General features: G+C 47.1%; 1 protein-coding gene across 1 annotated transcript in view; it reads right to left on the bottom strand.

Annotated features, from left to right (window-relative positions):
* The window catches only part of STK31 (serine/threonine kinase 31), a 267,725-nt gene that overhangs the window by 207,459 nt on the left and 37,272 nt on the right, over positions 1–22,994 (bottom strand). Inside the window, exons 4-7 of the mRNA XM_075315356.1 lie at positions 21,498–21,596; positions 13,572–13,646; positions 11,900–12,049; positions 8,797–9,131 (exon numbers count right to left, since the gene is read on the bottom strand). Of these exons, the coding sequence (XP_075171471.1) occupies positions 8,797–9,131; positions 11,900–12,049; positions 13,572–13,646; positions 21,498–21,596 (659 nt within the window). The remainder of the gene's footprint in view (positions 1–8,796; positions 9,132–11,899; positions 12,050–13,571; positions 13,647–21,497; positions 21,597–22,994) is intronic.

A 22,994-nucleotide genomic window follows, 5' to 3' on the forward strand; every position in this document is an offset into this window, starting at 1 on the left:
GAGGACGGGGTCTGGGAGCAGATGAAGAATCCTCTGTGAGCTCTGGAGAGCGAGCCGAAGCAGCAGAGGCGCCCTGTGAAGGGGGCTGATGCATGCTCAGCAGAGTCCGGGACAGCTCTCCCATGGAGTCAGCAAAGGACTGGGAGATAGACTTAGTAAACAATTCTACCCAAGCCGGGGGTTCAGCCACCGGGGCCAGAGCAGCCTGAGGGACCACTGGGGAGACTCCAAGCTGAGGCACCACCATGTTAGAGCAGGCATCACAATGAGGATATGTGCTCGGTTCAGGCAGTACGAGCTTACATGCAGTACATATTGAGTACAGCCTTGCAGCCTTGCTCCTAGTGTGAGACATGCTGCTGAGGTGGGGGCTCTGCAGTAAGAACACACTCCTTCAGAATGACCCCCAGAGAGTGTATAATAAAGTCCACAACCAGAGGTTGTGGCTTACCAGACCGTTTTGTGTGCCCTCCGGATCCCACAGCTCGGACCCCCAGACAGTTTGCAGAGATGCAGCAGCCAGCGCCGATCAGTGTGAGAACGCTGATAAAATAACGCCGGAGTGAGGAGGGGGGGGCGGGGCCTAGTCCAAGAGCGGGAACCGGAGGGCCAAGGAGATATACAGGGGAGGGAAACATCTCCTCAGAGAGGAGTGTCCTCCCCTGAGCTGAATGGCCGGTGGGCGGCGCCGCACTGTCCCTCTGCATGACTGACATGCAGGGGCAGTGAAACCGAAAGTAGGCCGCTGCTGAAGCCGGGGACTAAATTTTACAGTGCGGCCGGCAAGCAGGCACCCTCGGCGCGGTTCTCAGGGGAAACCCAGAGAACCGGCCGGAAATGTCACCAAAATAACTAACACACTCTCCCCAACAATAAAAAATGCAAGGCACCCCCTGACAATAACGTCTCAATACTTAGCTTGAGAGACGCAGGGCCAGGTCCCTGAGGGATGAGTGCTCCGTCCGGCAGGGTCCTGAGAGGGCTGCGGATGGAGACCGGTCTCCTGCAAAGCAGTGAGAACCGTGTTGGCTCCCACTTCAAGCCAGAGCCCGAGGGATGGTGAAGGAGCGCGGCATGTAAAGGCTCCAGCCTTGAGATCAACCTTAACAGCACCGCCGACACAGTGGGGTGAGAAGTGACATGCCGGGGGTCCAGCTTGGACCCGCTTTTCTTCCCAACTCTTTAAAATCAAAAATCAAAAATCAGATGAAAATGCATGTGTGATCCTCCTGAACACAAAGCATTGAACTGGCTAGATTTGGTAATCCAGGGGGTGTATATGCTCGGAGGGAGGAGCTACACTTTTTAGTGTAGTACTTTGTGTGTCCTCCGGAGGCAGAAGCTATACACCCATGGTCTGGGTCTCCCATAAGGAACGATGAAGAAAAGGCTCGCGGCAAGAGAGTGCTGCTAGCTCCGAAACCCGTCTGATGGACGTAATTGCCACCAGGAACGTTACCTTCCAGGACCGAAAAACAAGGGACTATTCCTTGAGAGGTTCAAGGGGGGACCTCTGGAGACCGTCCAGAACGAGATTGAGGTCCCATGGTTCCAACGGCCGTTTGTACGGGGGAACTAGATGGGAAACGCCCTCGAGGAAGGTCTTGACCTGCGTTTTTTGAGCCAGTCGGCATTGGTAGAAGATTGAGAGCGCTGAGACCTGCCCTTTAAGGGAACTGAGAGCCAACCTGCAGAAAATCGAGAATTCTGGGGATGGCCAGAGGCAGAGGCTGGACGTTAGTTTCCCTGGACCATGAAAGGAAGATTTTCCACGTATGGTGGTAAATGCAGGATGAAGCAGGCTTTCGGGCGCTGATCATGGTGGAGATAACCGCGGCGGAGAATCCTGCTCTTGTTAATACCCATGTCTCAATGGCCATGCCGTCAGCTTCAGGGCTCTGGAGTTCTGATGGGAAATAGGCCCTTGTGTCAGCAAGTCTGGGATGTCTGGAATGCGCCACGGTACGTCTGCGAGCATTTGTTCTCATTCGGCGTACCAGGTGTGCCTGGGCCGGACTGGCGCTATCAGTATCATCGGGACTCCCTCTACCTTGATTTGCCTGATTACCCGCGGCAGCAGAGGTAGGGGTGGAAATATGTAAGGCAGGCGGAAGTGGAGCCAGGAGCAGACTACAGCATCCGCGCCGATGGACTGCGGATCGCGTGACCTGGCTATGAACGCGGGTACCTTTGCGTTCAACCTTGAGGCCATTAGATCCACGTCTGGTGTACCCCAGCGAGTGCAGATGTGTAGGAACACATCTGGGTGGAGACCACTCTCCGGCGGCCAGGCCTTGGCGACTTGGAAGTCTGCTGCCCAGTTCTCTACTCCCGGTATATGTACCGCTGATATCACTGACCCTGTCGATTCGGCCCAGCTGAGGATCCTGTGGGCCTCGAGATAAGCTGCCTTGCTGCAGGTGTACCCCTTGGCGATTGATGTAGGCTACAGCTGTCGTATTGTCCGATTGGACTCGAATCTGATGACCCGCTAGCAGAGGGCAGAATGCCCTGAGCGCGAGGAAGATCGCGCAGGTTTCCAGGATGTTTATGGTTAGGGAAGACTCCTGGGGCGTCCAACGTCCTTGAGCAGTGTGGTGCCGGTACATTGCTCCCCAGCCTAGGAGGCAGGCTTCCGTGGTCAAGACCAGCCAGTTCGCTGGGAGAAAAGATCTCCCCTTCGGAAGCCACCAGCGGAGTGCGTACCTGACTTAGGATGTCAGGTGAAGATGTCTGTCCGGAGAGAAGGGGCTCTTGTCCCAGGCTGCTAGAAGGGCTAGCTGCAGTGGGCGGAGGTGCAGTTGAGCAAAGGGTACTGCTTCCATAGCCGCCACCATCTTGCCGAGCACCTTCATGCTGAATCGATTGGAGCGAGACGGAGGACGTAGAAGGCAGCGTACCGCTCGTTGAAGAGCGATCGCCTTGTCCAGGGGGAGATAGATCAAGCCCTGACGGGTGTCCAGGGACATGCCCAGGAAGGTGAAGGATCGTGATGGGATTGGGAATGATTTGTCTAGATTCACCAGCCACCCTAAGCGGGATAGGGTGTCCGCAGTGATCTGTACGTTGGTTGAGCAGTCGCGGAAGGAGGGGACCTTGATGAGGAGGTCGTCCAAGTAAGGGAGAACGACTACTCCCCTGGCGTGAAGGACGCTCATGGCGGCCGCCATGACTTTGGTGAAGACCCTTGGTGCGGTGGCAAGGCCGAAGGGTAGAGCTACAAATTGAAAGTGGGAGTCCTGAACTGCGAAGCGGAGGAACTTTTGGTGATCTGGGGAGATGGGTATGTGCAGGTACGCATCCTTGATGTCTAAGGCGAGGAATTCCCCTTCAACCATGGATGCAATAATGGACCTTAGGGACTCCATTCTGAATCTCCGTACGTGCACATGTTTGTTCAGGTGTTTGAGGTCCAGGATGGGTCGATCTGACCCATCCATTTTGGGGACCACAAAGAGGTTGGAATAAAAACCCCTGAACTTCACGTCGTCCGGGAAAGGTATTATCAATCCTGCTGTTTGGAGCGAGTGGATTGCGGAGAAAAAAGCTTTGCGTCGTTTGAGACTTTAGGGGGTTTGAGAGAAAGAACTGACTCGGGGGTCGGGTCCTGGTAACCTGAAGACACAAGGTCTCGCAACCATTTGTCGTCTGAGGCGGCAGCCCAGATGTGTTGAAAAAAGCCGCAGTCGACCTCCTACAATGAGTGTGTCTTCCGGGGCGCCGAAGGAGTCATGAAGGGAGAAAACGTCGTGGATGAGTCTCCCTAGTCCTGGACTGTTTCGGTCTAGGCTGCCATGACGAAGTGGGTTTCGGGGAGAGCTGAGAAGGTCGGTCCCTGCGTAGTCCGAGGCTGGCGGCGAGGACAGCACGGGATGTCGACCAACCAATGAGTTCCGAAGGAGCGGAACGAGGACTGTGGACGCCTGGTGAAGGTCGTCCAGGACTTCAGCTGGGGGAGGGAGGTACTCTTTCCTCCCGTGGCGTCAGAAATGAGCTTGTCCAGACGTTCGCCAAAAAAAAAAAAAAAATCTGTCTGGAAAAAAGGGAAGGCCCGTGAAAGACTTCTTGGAGGCAGAGTCCGCTCACCATTGTCGGAGCCAGAGAGCTCTGCGGATGGCTATGGTATTTGAGGCGGCAAACGCTGCGCAGGTAGCAGCGTCCATGGAGGCCTGCAAGAGGTACTCCGCCGCAGCGGTAATTTGAGCTGTTACCTCTGTGAAGGTATGAGGGAACTGGGATTCGTCAAGCGAAGTGTTAAGGGATTCTGCCCAGACCGGAATCGCCTTTGCGACCCACACAGAGGCAAAGGAGGGCGAGAGGGAGGAACCCGCGGCCTCCAAAGCAGAGCCGGCGAGGTGCTCCACCTGTCAGTCTGAGCGTCTTTGTGGCAAAGTGGGAGACCAGGGGAGAGGGGGGGGGTCAACCGAGGGCGGATCGTCCCAGCCCTTAGGGGCAGTTAAGGCAAAAGGGTACCGGGACTCCATGAGTTGACGGTTACCGAAGCGCCTGTCAGGCTTCTCCCTTTGCTTTGTGAGGATATCCTGAAACTCTGGGTGATCAGCGAAAACCTTTTGGGGTTTCCTTGCCCTCTTAAAGGAGACCGCATGGCCAGTGGTAGTGGATGGGGATCCTCCACATGCAGAGTTTGGTTGATTGCTGCTATAAGGGAGTCTATTGCAGTTTGATCATCTGGGGAGGCTGAAAACCAAGGAATCCGCTTGGTATAAACAGCATTCTCCCTCCTCCAGCTCTTCAGAAGCCGTGGAGCTGTAAGGGGGTGGTCGAGCCCCCGTGAGAAGAAACCCCCCCCAGAAGACATAACATGGTTGTAAAACGTGTTTATTAATCTTTATAGTATTTTATAAGGATGTATTAGAGTTTTATGCATATTGTAATGTATAAGATGTAGCAGAGTACAGAATGTTACTATGTAGAGGTGTAGCAGTATTGAAGATGTAATGTACAGTATGTGTATTGGTATAAGGTGTAATGTTATGTAGTATATAATAAATAATGCTTAATAAGGAATTATTAGTGTTATAGATATGCAGGTGAAAAGTTAAATCTGCCTGGTGACAGACAGGTGACAGCTGGGATTCTAGGATTAGCCAATAGGGAAAGAGCTACTGCTGAGAGAGAGAAACGGTTGATGTGGAAACGTCAGTTAGGGCCCAGCCTGTGACAGGAACAGACATCAGGTCTGAAGAGAAGCAGAGCCGCATGATATGGGTGACAAGAAAAGAGGGAGACCATGACATAGAATAGTGTGACCGAGGAAAAGAAGGAACGACTGACAGAGAATGACAAGTCTAGTGCAAGACAGAGCGGGACAAGGAATGACGTGAGTGTCTTAAGCAGGTGTCCATGAGGCGTCTTGAGTAGCTTATAGCTCGGTCCAGCCATATTGGCAAAATCTCTCTAAGAGGGAAAAGACATGGAACTGCTTGAGGAGGAGAAAGTCTTCCAAGGACTGTGATGTGATACTAAGCTGGGTAGTGAAGGGAAGAAAAGGACTTATGGAAATTGGAACAACTGAACTGAAGGTTGTATGCTCCTCTGTGACACTGAAACATGTAAGACTACTTATGTCCACTATCTAATGTACATTGGTGTTGACAAGTTTATGTTCAGTAAAATGACATTTTTTATGAACTTGTGGTCTCCCTCAATGAGCTGTGTACATCTGGTCCTGGCCAGCCCAAACTATCAGCAACATGCGGCCTGCAAAGGCGTATCGCCTCCAGAATGCAACACCAGACACCCAGCCAGGACTTCCATTTTCATGTAGCGTGCCGGGGTGCAGCAGACAAATACCTCGCCCACGACTACCACCCCGTGCCACGTTACACTGCGTGTGGGAGAGCCTGCCCTGTGTGCTCCCGAGGGAGAGCCCACTGGAGACACCCGGCCGTGTGCTCTTTCCCTGATCCCTGCAACCGGTGAAGCATGTGCCCAGATTACCTCAGAAGGATCCTCCATAGGGGTATCCTCAGGCTGCTTCCGTCCAGGGACCCAGAAGGGTGTAGAGGACGACATTGCATAGCCAGCACCAGGTTCTGTGACAGTTTTTCCATGGATTGGGACAGAAACTGTGTCCATTCCTGTGGGCTGGGAGCCCTAGGATGACGGTTGCGAAGGTGGTGGCAGGCGGGTCTTGGGGGGCTATAGGGGCACAGGACTCACAGAGAGAAGAGACCCTCCTGTGTTTACGTGGTAGCTCAGCGTGGCAGGCAGTGCAGGCTGAATAAAAGACTATGTGGGCCTTAGCACTCTTAGTGCCCTTAGGTTTCTGCATGTTCCTAATAGGAGTATGCCAGGAGGGGGAGCAATGCTCAGCAGGGCTACAAGTGAAGCAAGCACCTCACCAGAATCAGCCGATGGCCCTGTCCTCAGGAAGGATTAAGCTCTATGGAGATCTTCGCACGCTTTCCTGGGGGGCGAGGCTTATCGCGGCCGCGGGGGGCGGGGCTCAGTGCTAAAAGAGCAAGAAGATGAAGTCAGTGTGCCCCCTCCCCTGCTGTGGGTAGTAAAAAAAAAAAAAAAAAAAAAAACACGACGGGAAGGGAGCTTCTGATAGTTTTCCTCCCTCTCCCTCCAGTCAGCACACAGCTGGTCACTGGTGGTTATCAGCCGGCTTTTCTGCTAGAGCAAATAAACAAACAGAGCAAATAAACAGCCGAGTCCCTGAGCCCTGGGCCCTCCCCCCTGCCACCTGGAAATTATCTGCAGGACTTTCTACAAACAGCAGAACTTCCCCCTCCTCCAGCCAGCAAGCTAGAGAAAAGTTAACACTGTGTTTGCAGGATCCTTGCTCCTTGCACATAATAAATACTGTAAATGTCCTGGGAACCTTCCCTGCAGCGTCTTTTCTCCCTTTGTCTGGGAAACCAGTCAGGGGGGATCTCACCTTAAAACACTGCTTCCATCCAGGCAGTGAAAATAGCAGAGTCAGCTTGCTGTGTCAATGCCATATTCAACTCAGAGCCTGCAAAGAGGGGCTGAGGAATTAGGCTATAGGGGCACAGGCCTCTACCCTGGGCTTTGGAAAATCGGTGTCTGTGGAACCCGTCGTCCAGCCCAGGATCCAGCGTCGTGGGAGGGGGTACGTGGTGGCGACACTCCATGTTCCCGCCCGTTGATGGTAGTGGGAGATAGGTCCCAAAAGGAAACCGTCGCCCTCAAAAAATAACAAACCTTGAAAGGAAGTGCCTCCTACAGAAACTAAGCTAAAACTGAGCTTTCCTGGCCTGGCCAGGGGGTGTATACTGCAGAGGAGGAGCTATGGTTTTGCATCTACTTAGTGTCCTCCTATGGATAGGCATTATAACACCCATGGTCCTGTGTCCCCCAATGAGGAGTCAGAGAAAATGCTAACTCCGTTATTTTCCACCAGGTGGCGCTATAGGTGGTTTCATTGCGTAGCCCATGGATACTTTACTATACCTAGACACCACTTCTATGCCTATAGCTGCCGCTGTTCTCAAGTTAATGGCGGTGGACAGGATATGGGTGGACACTCTGTATATAATGGTGGAAGGAGCGATCAGCTGGGGGAGCGGGAATAAGCCGAGCAGGTGTTCTGTGTGTGTTTTGGTTTTTTTTGGGGGGGGGTTCCCATCTGTATGGGGTATAAACAGTGTTCGACTGGCTAACGGAGAAACCGCCAGTAATACCAGGCCTGGCTGCGGTTATCTGCATTCAACTCTGGAGCTCTCACCTGGGCTTTGGAGTGCAGCCTGGACTGAACTGCGAGCGCCGAGTGATTGATTCCCCAGCGATTGCGGTTCAGTTCATGACAGCTGCGGACAGGCCGGGCTGAACTCGGAGCTCAGGAGAGAGCTCCAGAGTTGAATGCAGGTAACCGCAGCCAGGCCTGGTATTACAGGTGGTTTCTCGGATAGCCAGTCCGACACGGAGTATAAAATGACCCACTTTTTTTTAGCAACAAAAAGTAATGGCTTTAAATTACTTTTATACAAATCTAGTTGATCCTCTCAATATAGGTGATCCTGTCTATATTGCTACATTTCTGTTCACATCTCCTGATACATACATTCACCAAAAGGGAAAGGGCTGCAACAAATCCCACTGTGTAGGCATGCGGAATGAAACAAGGCTTGAAATACTTCCAAAAATCTCCTTAGTGTTAAGACTTTTAGTGGAAACATCCTGTACCCCAGATTTTTGGGTCTCCAAAAGATCAATATAAATTAGAGATGGGCGATTCATTTAGCAGACTCCTGTCCATAAGCCAGGTCAGTTGTTTGTGGCTGGTGGATGGGAACTCTGCGAGTCTCTTAAATGTTGGCCTCTGCAGCCCACATCTTGACTACCCAGGCCATCTTGTGTGTGTCATGTTGCAGTTATGACACATTGCTAATCAAAAGCCGGGCCGGAGATTCCAGAAAGGTAACAGATTTACAGAGCTCCTGTCCAGAGGTCAGAGAGTACTAACCTGGTAAATGGTAAAAGGTCCCACAAATCAAATCATAACACCACTAAATATTAATACTTTTATCCTTTAAAAAAAAAAGAGAAAAAAAAAGAAAAGCTTTTGGGGGTCACGTGTACAATTTCATTGCAGGAAAGCTCCAATCGTAAAAGGGAAGGTGTCGCTAATAACATGGTCAATTAGGGTAGAAGCTTACGAAGGCTGAAGAGCTACATTTGTCACAGAAATCACAGCTTCTGCAGTAATGTCAGGGGACGTAAAGGGGAGGAATCACAGGCTTATAATCCAAAGAGAAGACGTTTTAATTACACGAAATTATTAGTTCACGAAAATAGTGCACCTACCTTGGGGATTGAAAATTAATTTTTCCAAAATGTTCCTTGTTTGAGCCACTTACACAATGGGCGAATACAGGTAAAGCTTTTGGTTCACGCATGGGAGGCCTTTCCATAGATTTCGATTGCCATGGAAAATGTACCGACACATCCGCTGTTTCCAGAACACCATTAGGAGAGCCAATTGGTCGACATCTCACCGCAAAACCCTTTTTAGCCACTTCCTCTCCTATGTCCAGAGAATCATACAACACCTGGACAACAGCAGTACCATCTTTGTAGACTGCCTTTTGCTGCACAGATACTTCTTTCTCCCCTACAAGCTGGGTTAGAAATGTGGAGCCCTGAAGAAGGACAAGTGGTAAAAGGAAAACGAGGAAGGGGGGGGGGGGGGGGGGGGGGAATAACATGTGAAGCAACGCTGCCAATATCAAAATTCACAACATATTAATAAGACTTTAATATTGTGAAACATTTTCGGGAACATTTTTAAATAGCCATTTTTTTTTTTTTTTCACATTATTATAGTGTAGTGGCCACCACGTGGCAAGAAAGGATCAGCCTCTTATTTACATTTGCATCTTACATGCACATTTTCCCTAAATTTTGGTTGGCATGTAGAAAATATCACAGTATATAGTAAAAAAACAAAAAAAGCAGATAATGGATTTCTGGATTTTCACATTTTTAATGTAATGTATTTACATGTCTAATAAAAGACATGAATTAAAGAGGACATATCACTGGATGTTTAAAGGGTTATTCTCATCTCCAAAATCCAAGATCCTATCCCAATATGTAGTAGGTGTAATAATAATATTAGCAAATTCCTTTAATTAGAAATGTAGTATAGTTCTCCTGATATACCATGTCTCTTACCTCATGTGCAGGGCATTGCAGCTTTGGTAATCATGGCTATGATAACTAGCAACTAACTGTTACTATATGAGTGGTACCCGCCCCCGTAAGTTGTGCGACACGGGCAAATCGCTGCCAGTGGCGCACAACATCGCTGACCCCCGTCACACGGACTTACCTGCCCTGCGGCGTCTGGCCGGCGATCTGCCTCCATTCTAAGGGGGTGGGTCGTGCGGCGTCACAGCGACGTCACACGGCAGCCTTCCAATAGAAGCGGAGGGGCAGAGATGAGCGGGACGTAACATCCCACCCACCTTCCTTCTTCCGCATTGCCGGTGGACACAGGTAAGGAGATGTTTGTCGCTCCTGCGGTGTCACACATAGCGATGTGTGGTGCCGCAGGAATGACGAACAACATCGAACCTGCAGCAGCAGCGATATTAAGGAAATGAGCGATGTGTTAATGAGCAACGATTTTTCGCTTTTTTGTGCTCGTTGATCGTCACTAATTTGTGTTACACGCTGCGATGTCGGTAACGGCGCCGGATGTGCGTCACTACCGACGTGACCCTGACGATATATCGTTACCGATATTGCAGCATGTAAAGCACCCTTTTGGGGTTTGGGTTCAGAAACAGCCTTCCCAAAAAAAAAAACAAAAAAAACAAAAAAAAAAAAAACAAGGTTTGGGTTCGAATAAGTTACAAGTGTAAACCACTGAAGCGAGCAGCGCTGTGCTGGGTATGAGTGATTCTCAGCTCTGTGCGAGCCGCGTGCGGTGTTTGAACGGCTCACACGGGGTACAATCAGCATGATCAGATGTAGTGTGCACACAAAAACTAAAATAAAATTTGTAAAACTCTGCCACCCTCCCCCATAAGTGATCTGCTTATGGCTAGCAGCATGTGGGGGGAGCCAGGAAATGCCCAATTCCTGACTTCCATTGAGGCTCAGATCAAGTCAGGGTAAAAAAAAACACCAAACTTTAAGGTTCGAATATCTGTGGCAAACTGAACCTCCAAAGATTCTCTCATCTCTAATCATAACTACGGATACCTAAGCTACTGCAATGCTCTGCACATGAGGTGAGTGACATGGCTATATCAGGAGAACTATACTACGATTCTAATTGGAGGTATTTGCTAATATTCTTATTTTATTATTACACCTACTACATATTGGGATAGGATCTTGGAGACTGGAATACCCCTTTAATGTAACCTGAGCACTTCCTTCCATTGGGGCTGAACCACTGATTCTGTAAGTTTTCCCTTTACTTACATGCCCCTTCTTTCCAAAGTTGCGCATCCCAGTAATAAACATGCAAATTTCCCCTTCAACCAACTTGGTGTACGCCACAGAACTATTTTGTAGGCGTTTTCTTTTCCTCTTCTGATGCTGGCCAATCAAAACACACCACACCCATAGAGAAGTCCTGTTGTATACGCCCATTTAGCTGAAGGGAAAATGTGAATTTTCAGTACCGGTGGCATATACCATGCAAAGAAGGAGCAGAACAACGGTTCCAGGATCAGTGGAGGAGCGACAGGTGGAGGAGATACTCAGTCTACATTAAAATACAATGGAGTCTCTTTAAGACATATTTGTACAGAAAAAGATTTTCTTAAAAAGAAACATGATTAAACTACTTAACGCCAAAGCATATGATAAAAAAGGCAATAGCTTTTTCGGATTATAAGACGTACTTTTCCTCTCACAAATTTGGGAGTAAAATAAATGAGGTGTGTCTTGTAATCTGAATGTAGCTTACCGGGGGTGGTGGATAGGGGTCACCGATGCGCTGTGCTGCGGGCTGTGAACGTTGGCGGTGTGGGGTTCAAATAATGGTGCCTGGAGTCGGTGCTTGAAGAGATGGAGCTCTCAGCTCAAGATCTCATCTGCGCAGGCGCTGGCTCCGGCCCATTGATCTCCCTGCAGTGGAGTTAAGGATAATAGCTTTGGAGGTGGCGTGTGCGAGGATGAGATCTCGACTTGTCATCTGCACACGCGCAGACTCCGGGCACCATTTCTTTGAAGCCTGCATTGCTGACAGTTTCTGGATGCTCCTCCTGCCTCACAGTGCCCGCAGTGAGCATCTGGGACACCCGCTGCACCACCCGCAGCATTGCCCTACTCCACCACCGCCCCTGCCTCCTGTGACCAATGCTCCACCACCACTGCCCCCTCCCCGGTAAGACAGCATTTTTCTCTAAAATGGTGTGCGTCTTATAAAACGAAAAGTAGGGTACCTTACCTGTTCAATATCTGAAGTGGTCTGAAGCTGAAGCCCCCAAAGTCTATATTTCTGAGCAATGGGAGGCACTTGAAATTCATCAGGAAGCTCAACAATGCTAGAGCTAGCTAAAATTTCTGAGTTTCCATAGTCAATATAAGAGACAGCACACTAGGAGAGAAACATAACTCAATGTCACTATTTTATTAGCTTTCAGCTACAATCTTGGCTGATAGCACCCCATAGGAGGACTTTGATATAGCAGATGGAAATCCTAGAACCTGTGCCCCATGTGCAAATGGTGTGCAAATTAAATAGCCTTACGGTGTCATTAGCCAAGACACAATTGTGTTAGCTATTTCCTTCAGTGCTAAAAGGCCATAGTGGTGACAATGTGGTACTTCAAGGCAAATGGGCACTTATGTTATTTGGTTACTCAGCGCCCATTCATGGAAATTCAAGAAGCCACTCACCGGCAATATTTAGCTTTACTAATATAGGATTATTTAAAAATGGGTTGGCCACTTTAGAAAAATAATTTTTAAAAAGGCGCTAAAGAGAACCGGTTGTCAAACTTTCAGACATCCCTTTACAAATCTCTGCTTTTTTAAGAAGGGAGACATTGCACTAATAAAACTATCAGCCATAGCTCAAACTGGTGATCTAATGGTCTCCACAATGTCAGCACCCCCAATGCACCATGATGGACGTCCTGCAGGCACAGCGCCACTCACAGGAGGGTCACGCAGCACCTTACTCAGCATGGTTACTCACCAATTCTATTTAAAGGTGTAAGAGACATGGCTCTTGTCCGCCTGGGGATCAGGCTCTGATATTGCTGGCACTGCGCCGGCATCGGAGGAGAGTATAGGGGGTTTATATTTTGTATTTATAAAAAGGGGAATACAGTAATTTAAAAGTAGCTGTCTGAGTCTAGCAATAAACTACAGGATATATTTAGGCTGCGTGCCCACAATTAGGGTTCACAGAGTTTTGGATGGCGCGTGTTTTCGCTGCGCCCAAAACAGTGTTGAAACAGTACAAGCACAGTGGATGGATTTCTAGAAATCTACTGCCCTCTGTGCTTTTCTTGCAGTGAAAACTGAGCTGCGGTGCGGTTTCCCGAGGCACAGCATGTCAATTCTTTGCAGCGGAGACGCAAACGTTCTCGGCATGGAGAACATAGCAAGAGACCGCAACTGTCCGAGCCAGGATCATGGGCACAAGCAGCTGCGGTCTCCTACAGAGGAGAATCATGGCCACGCAGGTCAGTATCCGCCACGTCCAAGACGCTACAGGTCCGGATTGTGGGCATGTACCTTTAGATGGGTCCATCTGCAGAAACCCACAACGCTTGTCAGAAAGGGCTACTCCAGTTGAATGGAGCAACAGTGCACATGTTCCATCTCCAGTCTATTGAGCTGGAGATAGCGAAGCACTGCAGTCGGTTATCTCCAACTGTTACATAGAGAATGAATGAATGGAGCAGCTGTCAAGCATGCCCGCTCTCATCGATCTAACACAGGGCAAATGGTATGGAGACTACACATGGGAAACGAACAGTCACATTTAGGGTCAGAGATGAAGTGTCACTTCAAGTGAAAATAACAGACAAAACATAAAACGTATCTGAATACAGGAGCTAGTGAGAAGGGTTTAATCACATGGCAGAGGGAACCAGAATATTACTTACTTGCTCATCACTGACCACATTCAACAATTTACATCTGTACCAGCATTTATCGGATGAAAACAAACCACCATAAACCTGGAAAAACAGACACAGGTAAGGCGTAAGCAAGGTACACTCCATAACGTTACACATTTCCAGAAACATCTACCTATACAAAATGATGCTATTAGGTTAAAGTGGTCCCAACTAGTCACATTACACAGATCTGCAAAGAAAAAAATTTCGAGAGCTGTTTTGGTTATTTCACGTAATCTTTATGTTTTTGAGTGCGCTGAATCCGAAAATGACCTCTGTTTTGTCATAGGACAACGCGTTTTCTGATAATTTAAGTAACTATGTTAAATAAGACAATACCTCAAAATAAATGAAAATAAGACTCATAAAATTAATTACAAATGTTTCATGAAAATCATTTTAACTACAATGAGCTCACTAACACACACTAAAATCAATTCTTCTCTGTGAGGCTTCTCTTGGTAAATTTACGCATCTGTAATGTCTCTCTGAAGCGTCCAACAGTAGTCTGCCATCGTTGTAATGCTCCATCTTCCCTGGTATCTTCTTTCCATCTCTTTAATGTCCTGGTGGAAACGTTCACTTTGCTCTTCACTCACAGCTCCCAAATTTTCAGGAAAGTTGTCAAGGTGGGAATGGAGGAAATGCACTTTCAAACTCATCAGGCAACCTAAAGCTTTATGCTAAATGCTTCAGCATTCGTCCGACGATTTGTTTGTAGTCAGGGTCTTTGTTATTGCCTAAAAATGTCTCTACGACCTCTTTAAATACAATCCACCCTTCTTTTTTTTTGAGGATGCGTCATGGTATTGATAAACTCTTGATCAGCTATAAGCCTTCTAATATCTGGTCCGACGAACACACCTTCCTTAAATTTTGCCTCCGAGAGGCCTGGAAACTTGGAGACCAAGTAATTGAAGCATTCGCCATCTTTTGGAAGTGATTTTACAGATTGCTTCATCAATCCCAATTTGAGGTGGTAGAAGAACTTTATGGGAAGGAACCAAAGTTTCTCGAACGACATTTTTTTCACCAACTGTGAGCACCCGGCTGCCAATTCTTCTTGGTCCAGTGATTTTGTCGGTCTCGACTGTCCCACAGACACAGAAAACAAGGGTATTTGGTATACCCAGCTTGTTGCCCGAGCAGCATGCACAAGACTTGCAAATCCCCGCACACTTGCCAACCGTGGTCTTCATATTTAAGTTTACGAAGAACCAATTCCAAGTTCTCATAGGTTTCCTTGAGGTGTACGGAATGACCTACAGGGATGGAAGCATAAAAACCGCCGTTGTGCAGTAAAACTGCTTTGAGACTTCTTTTTGAAGAATCTATAAAAAGATGCCATTGCGCTGAATCATATTGGATTTTGAATTGACCCATCAAACCTTCGACATCGATGCAATAAACCAACTTATCTTCCTGGGCAAAGTAAGGAACGAACTCGTCTTCACGATGTCTGAACCATGAAAAAGACACTCCTGGCAACAATAAATTCTTGCTTTTGAGCCTTGAGCCGAGTAACTCAGCGGCATCTTTGGAAGATTTAAGTCTCTTACCAAATCATTCATCTCCTCCTGGGAAAACAATTTTGGTCTTGTATCGTCTTCAAAGTCAGAACCTGATTCATCTGGTTCAGGTATGACTCCACCTTCATCAGACATGGTCATCTCTTCCAAGGTAGCAGGGGCCTTGGGTACTGGTATATCTGTGCCATGGGGATGGGACAAATTGCTGAGTGAATATTGGGGTATGAAATGAAATGCTTCCATTTTGAATTATACCCTTTCACATCGCATGAACAAAAGTAACAATCGTCACCATGGTTCTTTTGCTCTCGCCATACCATAGGGAATCCCATAACGGAAAACTTTTTTCTAACCCTTGAACCAATTTCGGAGGTCCTCAACACACCGTTTGCACACTTTATGAGGCGCCCAAGCTTTATCTTGATCTCCAAGCTTTAGTCCGAAATATGCGAAGTATACTTTTTTCACAAAGTCTGTAATATTCAGCTGTTGCTTCAACACTGTATATTCACCGCAAATGTAACAGAAACGGTCAGGCGAATTAATACACTTCCACTGAGCCATAATGCTAATTTTGGTAAACACGGCTGAATATGAAGAGCTAAGGCTGCTTTCACACATCCGGCTTGAGCTCTGCGGCTCAATCCGGCTGTGCAAGCTATGCAACGGATGCGGTGAAAACACCGCATCCTTTGCATAAGTTTTTCCCATGCGGCTCGTCCGGTTTTTGCCACTTGCGGCATGCTACTGAGCATGCGCAGTGGCAAAAACCGCATGCGGCAGCCGGATGCGGTTTTTGCCGCATCGCGCCGCATCCGGCCGCCATAGGCATGCATTGAAAAATGCGCCGCATCGGCCGAATGCGGCGCGATGCGGTTTTTTTTGCCGCACGAAGAAACGTGCCAGGCAACGTTCCATCCGGCCGCCGCATCGGCTAAATCTGCCGCATGCGGCAAAAACCGGACCGAACGCGAGCCCATGCGGCACAATGCGGCACTAATTAAAGTCTATGCAGAAAAAACGCAACCGGCAGCAAAAAAAAACGGTTGCGATTTTCCTGCAAAGTGCCGTATTGTGCCGCATTGCAGAAACCGGAGGTGTGAAAGCAGCCTAACACGAACTTAGATTAAAAAATGTGAACAGGCGAAAACAAAGATAAAACAATTAAAACAAGCCCGGGCATGTCAGAGCCCGCTCATTCAGCTTGCAAAATGTTGATGCTGGTTTCATTAGCTCACTCTGAAAGTTCTTTTCTTTGAAAGTTATATTTTTTTGGCATTATATATCTTCAATGCATTGATGTGAATTAATTAATTAATAGTAATTTTGAATTTCAAAACCATTAAGAAAAAAATTATGAAACATTTACTAAATTGAAGAGAATTTTGCATTTTGTATCAAATCCTGACGTCCAGGATTTTTTTTCAATATTTTTTTCATTTTCAGCACACCAAAATACATGGAAATTAGATGAAAATAATGAAACAGCTTTTTAGTCGCAGACCTGTGTTATCATTTATCCTTGAGAAGCTGCTGATCACTGAAGGTTAAAGGCTCAGTCACACACAACGACTTAGGCTGCTTTCACATGAACGTTTTTTTAACGCAAAAACGTATCCAGTGCAAATGCGTTTTCATTTCAATGCATTTGCAATGGACTCGCGTCAACATGCGTTCACCTGCGTTATAGTGAGGATCCAGCGACTTGCAGTTTTTTAACTTTTTTCAAAAACGCTACTTGTAGCGTTTTTGAGCTGCGTCCAAACACTGGAAATTGCTGGATCCTGACTATACTGCATGCAAACATATGTGAACGCTGGCATGCTGATAGACAGGATCCTGCTTCCTCTACTGAGCATGCCCAGAAACCAGCCTCGCGTGATCAGTCCCTCTCTCCCCCTCCCTCTCTTCCCCCGCCTGAGAGCTGCGGAGGCTCGTAACGAAGGTAAACATCGGGTATCTTGCTTGGATACCCGATGTTTACCTTGGTTACGTGTGCACGGAGCCGGGCTCCTAGCAGCTGCAGACGCTCGTAACCAAGGTAAATATCGGGTATCCAAGCAAGTTACCCGATGTTTACCTTGGTTACGAGCCTCCGCAGCTGTCAGATGCTGGCTCCCAGTCTGTCACGTTCAGTTCACCTCATTCCTGATCACATGACTCCAATGCCCGCCCATAAACTTCAAATGACAGGATCCTGCAAAATAACACTTGCGTTTGCATACGTTTTTCTTTGTAAAAACAGGATCCGCTTTTACAGCAAAAAAAGTTCATGACGCATGTTAATAAAAACGTAGTGTGAAAGCAGCCTTACCAGCGATCCCGAAAACGATGCGACCTGATAGGGATCGCTGGTAAGTCGCTGGGAGGTCGCAGGTGAGATGTCACACAGTCAGACCTTACCAACGATGCAGGAACGATACAGGTCGCAGTAGCGACCTGTATACCGATCTCAGCAGTCACTGTGACCCTGTCACACAGTGTCAAACACAGCGATGTGTCCTGCCCAGCAGGACATCGCCTTTGAAGAAAATGGCCTGGACCATTCTGACTAGAGATCTCACAGCAGGGGCCTGATCGCTGGTAGATGTCACACATAACGAGATCGCTAACGGGATCGCTACTGCGTCACAGAAACCGTGACTTAGCAGCGATCTCGTTATGTGTGACGGTACCTTTAGGGGCCGGGACCCCCAATGATCCCAAGAACAAAGCTCTGACATGCTCCATTTATTGCTAAATGGACTATGAGAAAACGCTAAGTCAAGCCAAGTACAGCACACAGGTATTGTCGTCAGTCCCATAGACAATGAGTGAAATGGCAGTGCACAGCATTTCACAGACTCATTCTCTAGACCGGTGAGGCTCCAGCGGTTGGACCCTCAGCAGACAGCAGTCCTCTGGATAAGTGATGACTTACCAAGTTATGACAACCACTTTAAAAGGGAATCTGTCAGCAGGTTTTTGCTGCCTCATCTGAAAGCAGCATGATGTAGGCAAAAAGAGAATCTGGATCCAAAGATGTATCATTAAGTTTACTGGATGCAGCCATTCTGACACAACTGGAGTTTTTAGATTTGTCAGTGCAGCAGAGCTCAGAGAGCTGCCACCACATACACCAGACTCTCAGACATTATACATTAACAGCGTTGGGCTAATCACAGGAGGGGGCGTGTCTGACTACCGTGCATGAGGCAATGTAGTCCAGCAATGATAATCTCCTGGTGCTAAAACAATCATAGCAAGTCAACAACGGACCTTGATGAAAGGCATCGTTAAAGTCTCTGCGTTAACCCTTACAGCATGCAGTCTTCAGATTGCATAGCAAAAATCTGCTGACAGATTCCTTTGAACGGCTGGGTCTTCATAAAAATCAGAAACCTCCTCAGTCTCAAAAACATTAGATTACCATAAAAAAAATGAATATTCCACCAGCAAGGAAGGTTGGGAGGTGTAAGGGGAATTTAGGGACAAATAAAACCAGCATTAAAAAATAAACATTTTTCTATATATATATATATCACCATAACATATATTCTTAAGTATAACTATCCTTTAAATTTACTACGTATTCAGAATCAAACTGTATATGTGCGAGTCAAAACAATGCCCCTCACCACTACTTTTTTTTTTTTAGGGGTGATTGATGAAACTTTGCATCACATTTTAACGTTAACATAAAAAAATTAAATTGTCTAAAAAATCACATGTTTTGGGAGCGGAGAGATAACGCTGGCTGACGCACACAATACTTTAGGCTATGTGCACACAGTGCATTTTTACGTGCAGTTTTGTCACAAAACTGCATGCAAATCCTTTCTGAAGTTTTATATGTTGCTTTTTTCCCTAGCAGATTTGGTGCAGAAATAAACTGTAGTATGTCAGTTCTTTCAGAGTTTTTGCAAGTATTTTTCCACCCCAAATGCATGAAAAACGGCATAAAATAAAACGCACTGAAAATGTGGCAAAAATGTGCATTTTTTTCTGCCAGGAGATGCAAATTTGGTGCAGAAATTTTTGCAACCAAATGCCCAGTGTGCACACATAACCTTAAAGTGAACCTGTCAGGTGCAATATGCAGTGAGAACCACGAGCAGTTCTGGGTGTATATTGCTAATCCCTGCCTAACTGTCCCTGTATACACTAGCATAGATAAAGAGATCTTCAGAAAAAGGATTTCTAAAGATCTTTTACCGTATGCTAATGAGCGAGGGCTAGTCCCCTGGGCGTTAGTTTCCCGGCCAGTTGGCTCCATTAGCATGTTCGTACACCCCAGTATGCCCCTGTGGGTGTGATAACATGCTAATGCATGTGCAGCGTCACAGGATGATCTCACTCCCCTCTCGGTCGTGTCCGATGCTGGATTTCGGCTCAGTGTGCATGATCCCGGAGGTTCGGTCATGCGCACTAATTGAGTTTGAAACCAGGACGTGTACACCCAACTTCATAGTGCACATGACCCAAAGTCCATGGTCACGTGCACTGAGCCGAAATTCACCGTCGGACGCGATGGCGGCAGAGAGGCGAGTGAGATCATCCTCTGACGCTGCTTATTCATTAGCATGTGAGAAAGCCCACAGGGGTTTCCAAACATGCTAATGGAGCCGAATGGCCAGTGGAACTAACGCTCTGGGGACTAGCCCCTGCGCTCATTAGCATACGGTAAAAGATCTTTAGAAATACTTTTTCTAAAGATCCCTTTAGCTGTGCTAGTGTATACAGGGACGGTTAGGCAGGGATTAGCAATATGCACCCAGAACTGCTGCTGGTTCTGGGTGCCTATTGGACCCGACAGGTTACCTTTAATGGGCATCTGTCAGTAACCGGCATGAGAACGCCATAAACTCTCAAATTTTTGACTACTCCAAATTGAGCCTAAATATTGAGACTTTTCAAAGCTTTTAAGCCGCAAATCCAGCGTGAAGCTTTGATGCATCAGCCTGTCCATGTTGATTTTCTCTGAGATGGTAATTTAGTTTGCTGCCAGGTGGGTTTGAACTTTTATATTTCTACCTGACCCAGCAATGGAAATAACTGAAGACTCTAAAAACTCATCACGTTTTCTTTAAATATTTCTTAAAGGGAACCTGTCAGCAGAAATTTTGCAATAAACCTAAAAGACTCCCCTTCTGCAGCTCCTGGGCTGCATTCTAGAAAGGTTCCTGTTGCTATTCTGCCCCCTTTGAGACCAAAATAAATTCTTTATAAAGTCTTACCTTTTCCTATGCAAATCTTTTTTTTATGTACACAGAGGTGGGCTCTCTTGCGTCCGTTAGTCGCCCTCCTGCCGCTTTACAACGTCCCCATCGCTCATTTTCATAACTGAGGACGCCGCCCAGTGCTCTAGAGGTCTCGCGCATGCACCGTGCCACTCTCGCGGGACTGAGCACTGTGCACAGTGTGACCGCTGGTGACGTGATTGCGGAGGCGCGAGATTATGGGCGGCACTGTGATTGTCATCAGCAAGTACCCGCCCATAATCTCGTGTCCGCGCTTTCCCCTCTGCCTCCACAGTTCTGCGCAAGCGCTGGCCAGATGAACCCACGTCACCTCTTACCCATCTTTCCCTGGAGCAGGAAATAGATGGGAGGAGCGGAGCAGCATAACGGTGGAGGCAGAGTGAAAAGCGCGGGCACGAGATTACGGGCACGAGATTACGGGTGGGTACTTGCTGATGACAATCACAGCGCCGCCCATAATCTCACGCCTGCGCAATCACGTCACCAGCGGTCACACTGTGCACAGTGCTCAGTCCCGCGAGAGTGGCACGGCGCATGCGCGAGACCTCTGGAGCACTGGGCGGCGTCCTCAGTTATGAAAATGAGCGATAGGGACGTTGTAAAGCGGCAGGAGGTAAACTAACGGACGCAAGAGAGCCCGCCCCCGTGTCCATAAAAAAAGATTTGCATAGGAAAAGGAAAGACTTTATAAAGTATTTATTTCGGTCTCAAAGGGGGCACAATAACAACAGGAACCTTTCTAGAAACAGCCCAGGGGGAATCTTTTAGGTTTATTGCAAAATTTCTGCTGACAGGTTCCCTTTAAAAATGTGAACAACTCTGAAAATATTCCTTAAGAATATATACAGCTCCAATGCAATAGTGTTTCCAGGCTTAAAAAAAAAAAAAAAAAAAAATAGAATCCTTGAATTCACTTCTTGAGAACAATATATTCAGCGAGCTCAACTAGGAAAAAGATGGAAGAGTATGGGAGGGTCAGGGATCTGACTACACTGGGTTTGTTTGTAGTCTTACCATGGAGACACATTACTAACTACATTATTCTAAAGACTAAATCATTTATAGTACAACGTGACAAAATAAGAAAGAGGGAAAAAAAAGACAGGTTTTTAATTATAAATAAGTTAATTTGTAAATCTTACCTTATCAAGATCAAGAGGTCCGAAAACCGTGCTCATGGTTGGACATAGCGTTGCCAACGAATCGCTCAGTTCTGAAATGTCTTGAGCTCTGCTCATTGACTGTTAAAGAAAACAAAAAAATTTGTGAAAACACACTTTTTTTTTTTCCTTAATCAGTTTTAAGGGAATCTGTCAGCAGGAGTTCACACACCAAAATATCAATTAACCCCTTCACCCCCCTAACCTGTTTTCACCTGCCTGACCAGCCCAAATTCTACAACTCTGAACAGTGTCACTTTACCAGGTAATAACTCTGGAAGATCACAGTGATTCTGAGAATGTTATTTTGTAACATTTTGTACTTTACATTAGTGGTAAATTTGGTTGATATGATTTGCCTTTATTTCTGAAAATATTGAAAACTTGACACAAAAATTGAAAATGCTGCAATTTTCAAACTTTGAATTTTTATGCCCTTAAAAAGGAACGGGTCAAGTGGAATAATGCTATGAACCTGCAGATATGGGGTTAATCTGCAGGGTAATCGCATTCTAAACCTACCCAGTGCCTGCACATTAAACCCCGCTGCCGGGAGGAAAAAACCTTTAATCCTCCCGGCAGTGTTCCGGTTCAGTCACGGGGGCAACGCCGGAGCAGGTTCAGTCACAGATCTGTGTATGGAGAGTACACAGTGACTGAATCGGCGCTGCCCGTGACTGAAGCAGAAACGCTGCCGGGAAGATTAGGCTATGTACCCACGGATATCTCAGCAGGTTTCCCGCAGCTGCTCACCAGAATCCGCAGCTATCCATTGCTGCAAGTTCCGAGCATTTTTGTTGCAGTAAACCTGCGGGACAAGTGCGGAAATACCTGTGGAATTCCCGCCCTGTATCTCCATAGTGGAAAGGCAGGAATTCCGCAGATATTTCCGCAGGAATAATTGACATGCAGTTACGTGCGGCTGCGGGACATCTGCAGCATATTCCGAAGCTCCACATACCGCAGCATTGACACAGACACTCCCCAAATTCCATAGGATGACATGGGGAGTGTTTGTACTTGCTAAAACCATCGGATTTATCTAGAAAAGCCAGATAAATCTGCAGGTTTTCCGCAGCAAAATCCACGAGTACATAGCCTTATAGTTAACTTCCTCCCAGCAGTAGGGCTTAATGTGCAGGTGCCGACTGAACCAGAAAAAGGAATTAGCGCCAAAACGTGCGTTGGGGATTGTGGCACCACGCTCACTACACTGGTAGGATTTAACAAAATTATTTCTGATTTTGTTAACTATTTGTTTCTCAGCATTTATCTTTACATACCCATTTCTTTGATTTTTTTTCTCATCTGCACCTTTTTGATTTGCTTTGTTTTGTTTTGAGTCCTTCTTGTGTTTATTTGCCCAGCATAGTCCTATAGTAGAGGCTGGTAGCTGCACACATATACATCACCCTTCTACCCTTTAATTTATTTATTTTGAGAGGCTATTTTTCGTGTGAATCATAGTGCAATACCTTC

The sequence above is a fragment of the Anomaloglossus baeobatrachus genome, chromosome 6 (assembly GCF_048569485.1).
Source record: "Anomaloglossus baeobatrachus isolate aAnoBae1 chromosome 6, aAnoBae1.hap1, whole genome shotgun sequence".
NCBI classification, from domain to species: Eukaryota; Metazoa; Chordata; class Amphibia; order Anura; family Aromobatidae; genus Anomaloglossus; species Anomaloglossus baeobatrachus.